The sequence below is a fragment of the Vigna umbellata genome, chromosome 6 (genome assembly GCF_029865625.1).
Source record: "Vigna umbellata cultivar VRB3 chromosome 6, Vumbellata_1.0, whole genome shotgun sequence".
Classification (NCBI taxonomy): Eukaryota; Viridiplantae; Streptophyta; class Magnoliopsida; order Fabales; family Fabaceae; genus Vigna; species Vigna umbellata.
In genome coordinates this window covers 33,599,381-33,607,680 of record NC_142170.1, presented here as the reverse complement: position 1 = coordinate 33,607,680, position 8,300 = coordinate 33,599,381, and the positions used below count along the sequence as shown (strand labels likewise).

Genomic DNA, 8,300 nt, shown 5'->3' with positions numbered 1-8,300 from the left:
AGAAGGTTTCAGAGAAATGGTATTTCTTGTGCAACCCAGACCTGTATATCAAATTTCAATTACAAACAGACCTGCATATCAGTTTTCAAGCACATACAAACATGCATAATGTGCATCTCAAAGATGCAATCAATTATCAATATCCATTGAACATCAATTAATCCAACGAACATCCATTAATGTATAGATAATGTAATTATAGTGCAAATATAAAATAATGTAACAAAAGGATGTTCTAACATCCAAAGTCTGGAAGTAGATTTAACTAACATTGAAATCATATCAAGTCAAAAATGTTCTAATATCTAAATGTTTGTGTAACAAGTAATAAGAAAATGAAACTAATAATGTACATAACTATCATCAGAATGATCTTCATCATCCTGCTCCTGTACTGATGGCTGGACTGGTGTGGGTTGGACTGATGAGGGTTGGACTAATGAGGGTTGGACTGATGTGGGCTGCTGAGTGGCAGCAGGTGATGAGGAGGGTCGTGACTGGGTCGGAGGGATATTTTGTATGTCCTGTGAGGTTTCAGGCAAGACTCTCATGACCAGGGCCTTAAAGTTTGTAAACTCTGCTCTGAGATCAGTGATCTCCTGGTCACGTTGCCGGAGTTCCTGCGTGAGGCGAAGAACGACCTCGTCAGGAGTACTGGTGGAAGAAGAAGGCTGGTGCTTCAGAGTACCTCCTCTGGATGCTGTATAGTTTGCAGCAAGTTGTCCCGCACCATACAGTCGTCCTTTTTTCTTCCCACCAACGATGTCGATCCAGCACTGTGTCCTACGGATGTCATCATCTACATTACTGGCATCATCCGGTGTAGGAGCTGACTCATGTTCAGATCTAACCTGTGAAAGTCTCGTAGAAAAGTCTTCCTGTTGAAACATTAAAAGCAATGTCAGGGAATGATAGTATAACATAAATGAAAAATTAGTAATAGTAATAGTGTTATTTGCTTACATGAGTCTTCCGAGATCTTTCATCAACAAATTGATTAGTTCCCTTCCGAACATGAGTCTGTGCAAAGACCTCATCAACATGGACCGGCCGTCCGAGAGCTTGTGCCTGTAACATAATTAAGAATTAAAAGCGTACATATGAAATAGAATATACATAACTTATGTATGAAAGAAAAAGTTATGTAATGAGATTATACCATACGAATGGCATGCTCATGAATGGTGATCGACCCACCAGTATGCAGGGTGCCACCCCTTTCAGACGCTCTGTTCCTCTGGGCTTTGGCACATTTATTGCGAAACTCTACTGTATTCAAATGAGCCAGTAAAGAGTTCCAAATTTGTTCACCCAGCCAGTAAGGGCACTGTCCTGCATTGCGGGCATCCCTAAACATCTCTGACAGTCGATGAGATGCTTTCATGTGGAAATTTCTGTGTATCTGACTTTCATGTTCAGGTTTCCACTGCACCTTCATCTGTAACATTAAAGAGAACAAACATTGATTACAGAACATACTAAAATAAGAGGGACAATTAGTTAAATAGATTGTTCACCTGAAAGCGCTCCCAGAATGCCTTTTTGTCGTCATCAGGAATTGCTCCCCAAGTAGGCCATGGACTTAGAAATTGTTGCTTAATTGAACGTGTGATGGCCTGGGAAGCAACCCTAGATGGAATAAACCTGCAGGATAAAAGTGATTTGAATTACAATAGGGTTTAAACATCAAATTATATCAAGAGATTAAAAACTTACCCTTTACCATACGGCTCAATCCATGGTCGATCATGGAGGGGCGGGTCAAGACCTTCACCATCACCACTTGAATCTTGATCAGCAGATGGTGTGACAGTGTCAGAAGGCGGTATAACAGATGAGGAAGGTATAGAAGTAGGGTCAGGGACAGGAGTGGGGGTTATAACCACAGGAAGAGGAGTGGGGGTTATAATTACAGGAGGAGGAAGAGGGTCTGTTGCAGGGGTAGTAGAAGGGTGTACTGCAGGGGTAGGAGTAGGGTCTACTGCAGGTGTAGGAGGCTGTACTGTAGGGGTAGGAGGAGGCCCCACAGATGATGTACTGCCGGCAACAGTGGCAGGTAGTCTAGCAGGCACCCTAAGTACATACTTTGGTGCCTGCCGTTGCCTCTTTCTAGGCCTTGCTACCCCCTTTCCTTTATCAGGACGTTCTGAACCTTGTCCTGTCATGACTGCATTGAAATGGTTACAAATAAAGCGAAAAAATAGAAATGATTAACGAAGGATCAATGGTTTTTAAAGTAAATGTATAAATAATTGCATACAACTTTTAAGATGGTATTTTAGATAACTCTATTGAAATGACAGTTCAATTTGCTACAATGGATGTCCAACATTCAATCGTCGTCATCATGATCTTCATCTTCATCTTCTTCTTCATCATCGTCTTTATCATCATCATCTTCTTCTTCTTCGTCGTCGTCATCATCATCATCATCTTCTTGTTCGTCTTCTTCTTCTTCTTCTTCTTCTTCTTCTTCTTCTTCCTCTTCTTCTTGTTCTTCATCACCTTGTATTGTTGCTTGTAATTCATCTCCATCACCATCATGGTCGACCAATGCGGTTATACGTTCAACTTCAATAACTTCTTGTGGTTGTGACATTTGGTCAAGTTGGTAGGCAACATCTTCCTCAACCTCATTTGAGTCAATGCGACCTCTAGGCTTGGTTTGTATTGCTACGCACCAACCACGCTTGTCAATATTGCGGAATGGTGGATATGGCACATAATAAACCTGTCTGACATTACTTGGTAGAATGAAAGGATCAAAAGGTCCATATCTTAATCTCTGGTTGAGTTCGACAATATTAAAGCGTGGATCGACTCTAGTACCAGCTCTAGAAGGATCAAACCATTCACAATAAAAAAGTACTACTCTGTTTGGAGAAGTAGTGTTGTTGTACTCTAACTCATATATTTTATGAATGATCCCATAGAAATCATCATAACATCCCTCTGTTAGGCCCTTCACATACACACCACAATTTGATGTTTTCTTTCCTTTAGACCATTCATGTGTATGGAATTTGTAACCATTGGTGAAGTAAGTGTGCCATTCTTTGACACATCTCATTGGCCAATTCGACAGATGTCTTAACTCTTGAACCGTGGGAGTTAATGGCTGATTAAAAACCTACAAAGGTACTAACAAAATTATAAAAGCAAGATTCAAATTAACCTTGCTCTAAATGTAGGAAAAAGTACGGACCTGATTTCTAAACCAATGGGGAAACTCTGAGTGTATTCTAGCAGAAGTATTTCCTTCTGCGACTTGCTCAGCCACAACAAATGAGCTGGTACAAATGAAATTCATTAGTGTATAATAATTGAACCGTTTGAAAGATAAGAGATGGATGATGACATACTCAAGGTACGACTTTACTTCACTGCAATTGATTAAGACATGGACATGAGCAGAGTTGAATTTAGCATCAGTTAACCAATGAGTGAATTCTTTCCCTGCGTGACGGCTTGATTGTCGGAACACTGACAATGCACCTTCACGTGGTTCAACTTGCCATTGCATTTCATTTCTGACATGAGTGGGGGACAACATGAAATTTTTGAAATAATGTGAACAAAAATACGTTGTCTCTCTGTGCAAGTAAGCTGCACAAATTGAGCCTTCTAGTCTATCTTTATTTTTAACTGAACGTTTGGATTCTCCCATAAACCTTTCAAATGGATACATCCACCTGTATTGCACGGGTCCCCCAAGCCAAGCTTCATATGCAAGATGAATTGGAATATGCTCCACTGAATCAAAGAATGCAGGAGGGAATATTCTTTCTAATTTGCAGAGAATAATTGGGATATTTTCATCCATCTTTTTAAGGGAATTCTCCTTTAGTGTCGTGCAACACAAATCTTTAAAGAAGTTACTGATCTCTATCAGTGGATTTAACACGTGCATTGGCAAACAACTGAACGCAAGAGGGATTAAAGTCTCCATGAATACATGACAATCATGACTCTTCAACCCTTGAATAGTACCGTTCTGAACATTGGCACATCTGGACAAGTTAGAAGCATATCCATCTGGCATTCTAAGCTCCTTGATCCATCCACACACTATTCTTGCCTCGTCTTTTGAAATGGTGTAATTTGCTTTTGGTTTAAATAATCGGCCGTTACCTTGCGCCTTCAACTCTAAGTCTTTTCGTCCACAATACAAAGGTAAATCTTTTCTTGCTTTCTCATTATCTTTTGTTTTACCTATAACATTCATAACTGTGTTGAAGACATTGTCAAAGAAATTCTTTTCTATGTGCATGACATCGATGTTGTGTCTTAGCAAGTTGTCTTTCCAATAGGGAAGTTCCCAGAATATGCTTCTTTTAGTCCAATTATGCCATTCTCCAAACCCTTCTATCTTATTATGACCAGATTTAGTGACTTTTGGATAGTCTTTCACTCTTCTCCAAACGTGTGATCCAGTCAACTTCGGCGGGAGCATATCCGTTTCAACTTGCCCTTTGTGAAATGCCTTTTTGTTTCTTCTAAAGGGGTGATCAATGGGCAAGAACCGTCGATGGCAGTCAAACCAACTAATTTTCCGACCATAAGTCAATTGGAATGACTTTGTATGTTCCATGCAATGTGGACAAGCTAATCGACCATGCGTGCTCCAACCAGATAACATGCCGTACGCTGGGAAGTCATTAATAGTCCACATCAAGGCTGCCCTCATAAGGAAATTTTGCTTCCTTGAAACGTCATACGTCCAAACACCATTCCATAACTTCTTCAAATCATCAATCAAAGGCTCCAAATAAACATCAATCAATGATTTGGGATTAGATGGACCTGGTATTATACACGATAGAAACATGTAAGGCTTTGTCATACACATCTCAGGTGGTAGATTGTATGGGGTAACTATCACGGGCCAGCATGAATATGGTGATGCTGACGCTTGAATGTACGGGGTAAACCCATCAGAGCATAGACCAAGTCTGACGTTACGTGGTTCGCTAGCAAAGGATGGATGTTTACGATTGAAGTGCTTCCAAGCTTCACCATCAGAAGGATGACGCAAAAATCCCGGAGTTTTGTTACCATCATGCCATGTCATGTGTTGTGATGTTTGCATTGAAGTAAACAATCTTTGTAATCTTGGAATTATAGGCAAGTAGAACATGGACTTTATTGGAATTGGTTTTTTTTGCCTCCGTCCAGCATGCATTGTATGATATCGAGGTGAGCCACAAAACTTGCATTCAACCAACAATGCATCATTTTTGCCACTGTCATTGTCATAGAATAACATACATCCATTAACACAACAATCAATCTTCTTGACATCCAATCCCAACTTTGAAACACATTTTTTGGCTTGGTAATAATTCTTCGGCATGAAATTGTTTGGTGGTGTCAAATCTAACATCAATTTTGTATAGAAGTCCACTGCTTGAATGGGAACGTTCCAATTAGATTTGCCAGCCATGAGTCTAATGCACACTGACAATTTTGACTCCGATGAACCTTCAAATACAGGTAGATTTGCCTCTGTAAGTAAATTGTAAAACCTCTGCGTCGTTTCATTTGGAGGCTCTTCATCATGACTATCGTCTACTTCTTCAGCATGGTGACGAAGAGCATTGTCGACCATCTCTTGCATATAGGCAAATTGATCTATCTCAGATGTATGTACAATAGTATTCGAACCTGATGCAAGCCGTTTTTCAGCTGCAGTGGAGGTCGAAGGAATTTCTTCACCATGAAATGTCCAGACCGTGTAATTAGGCATGAACCCTTTTTGGTAAAGGTGAACTTTGACGACTTCATCTTTCAAAATCCTTGTACATTCGCACTTGATGCATGGACATCGAATCCCTCCATCAAGGGCATAATATTGACATTGTCGGGTCGTCTCCACGAACTCTTCAACTCCGATGACAAAAGATTCCTTCAAACCTCTCCCTCCACTATAACAACGGTCGTACATCCATCCACGATGGTTGGGAAAATGAGCCATGTTCTGTGACAAGCCAAACAAATAAAAACTTAGCCAAAACAGCAACACTCCATGTAACATTAAGTAATAAACCTATTACTACTCAAGTCGAACATGGAAGGAAATTTTAACACTATTGTCATAGGCATTCAATAAGGGCATGCAAAGACAAGTCCTCAGTATTGAAGTGCCTTAGACATCCTAAGGGGTTGTGTATTAAAGTTGGAGGAGACAACTTATTAGTACTGAAGTTCTCTTGTCTAGAGTACTTCCAAATATTTTGTAGGTTCTAAGTGTTTATAGTATTTTTACCCTTCTCATTGCATTGAGAATGTGTGTAGTACCATAGGATTTTAAATGACTACTTAACTTAATCAAGTTGTAGCCTAATAAATGAAACACAATATACATGAACATACAATATAGACATCAACATAATTTACGCAATCAAATATTTATAAAAGCATGGATATATAATACATATTAACATAATTTAGGCAATCAAATAGCTATAAAAGTATCTACTGACAATCACATTAGTAAAAATACCCAAACTTTTAAGGTAACAACTTGTGTAGACACTTTTAGGCGTCTTTTTGTTGTGAGGGTCGCACCTCCCACAAAAGTTGTGCATATAAGAATGCAGTATAGACTAGGAAGTGACTCCTAGGTCGTCTCTCAAGGACCAAATGTGGTTCGAGTCTTAGGTCAAACACATAGTGGGGGGGGGTTTGTGATTTTTTTTTTGTTGCGGAAAAACTTAAAGCTAAAATTAAAATTAAACACAACCGAATACAATTGAAAACATTAAATTAAATAAAGAGAGTAAACTGAATGGTCCTAAAGCAAGATGTGTGAACTAATTTAAATGCACTAGAAAAATCTGAAAACTCATCTAACACTATTGAATTCAACGCATCAACAGAAGCACAATTTAGCGAAAGTAAAATAGTTGGAATGAAAACACGATTCATGAGCACATGTAGCGAGACTAAACTTTAATTGGAAAAAAGGGCGTTAACCACTTAGGATGCAGTAGACACTTCAGCAAATGCAATTCAGCTATTAAATGCAACTATTGAGGTAAAGAAATAAATTGCTGATTGAAGACATTCCCCAACGCATATCATTCACGCACATAACACTTAAAAGTAAATTCATGAACAGTAAAGATAAAAATGAAATCAGCCAACTTCTCCAAGTGAAATCATCAATCACTGTGCGCTTCTAAAAAGAAAATGAATCTGCCCTCCGAGAGCTCCACGTGACCGTGCTCATCCAGCTCCTACCTACCACATTTAAATCACTTCTTCATCCTCCAACAATTTCTGCCAAATGTCCCATCACCCTATACTTTATCCTAATCCACTCTTTTTATTCTCTGAATAAAATTAAAGACACCATCCACCTTCACAGCAGCCGCATACCACTCTCTCCCCCTTGCGTGCTTCCTAAACGTGTCACCATTTCACTTCTTTCTCCAAGAAAGAAATTAAAAACTCATTACCGCTTCATTCCAGGACGCTCCCATGCTTGTGCTCCAAACCGAAAGAAACACTACACCGTGCTCTTCTTTCCAAGTGTCCACCTTTCATTCTCTACTCCAGCTAAGCTAATAGAAATACTCTCCTAAAGTCAATCACCGTTCCATCTCTTCATGCAAAGTGAGTCACGCTTCACTTTTCTTCCAGCAAGCCGAGAGTCACCATTCCCGTATGTTCATTCTCTATCACCGCTCCATTTCTCTCTCAGCTCATCATCCACACTTATCCAAAAGAAAGAAGAAAACATTTGTGTTGCTACTGTCTAAAGAAAGAAAAGAAAAACTGATTTCCCTACTGGAATAAAAACCAAGATGTTTCATTCATCCCTTTGTGCTTGCAAAAAGAATACTAAACGGAGAAGTAAATGTGCTTCATTTCTCATCCATTGTGACAACGTAAAAAAAAACTCAGTTCAAGCATAAGCATTAAAATGCCCTCAAAATAACATTCAAAAGCAAAGCAAAGAGCCATCCACGGCAGCTGGAAAATAAAATGAGAGAGAGTGGCGGCTGGAGCTTCCAAGTGTGCACATCAAACCCGTCCAGGCCGTCACCCGTAACCTTCCATTTCTACAATATATGAAAAAAAATTTGCTCCAAGGAAAACTCTCGTGAAGCTGGTAGCTGTTCCCCCGTTAGGTCACACTCCTTTCTACTGTGGCGGCTGTGTGTTCTCCTCGTGCCTCTGCTGGGCGTTAATGTGCTAGGTGCACCTCTCCATTCAACTCTGGACCGCTTCCCTCCATTCTCTCCAAGCTGGACGTGGATTCCTTTCCAAAATTTGCTGGACCGTGCCAAACAAAA

General features: G+C 39.8%; 1 protein-coding gene across 1 annotated transcript; it reads right to left on the bottom strand.

The window, feature by feature from the left end:
* Positions 1 to 1,730: 1,730 nt before the first annotated feature.
* LOC148197296 (uncharacterized) lies at positions 1,731 to 5,974 on the bottom strand. Its single transcript, XM_088092576.1, has 3 exons — positions 3,363 to 5,974; positions 3,206 to 3,290; positions 1,731 to 3,130 (listed from the first exon to the last, which is right to left on the bottom strand). The coding sequence occupies exons 1-3, from the start codon at positions 5,972 to 5,974 to the stop codon at positions 2,333 to 2,335; spliced, it is 3,495 nt and encodes a 1,164-aa protein (XP_087948702.1). The 3' UTR covers positions 1,731 to 2,332.
* Positions 5,975 to 8,300: the final 2,326 nt, after the last annotated feature.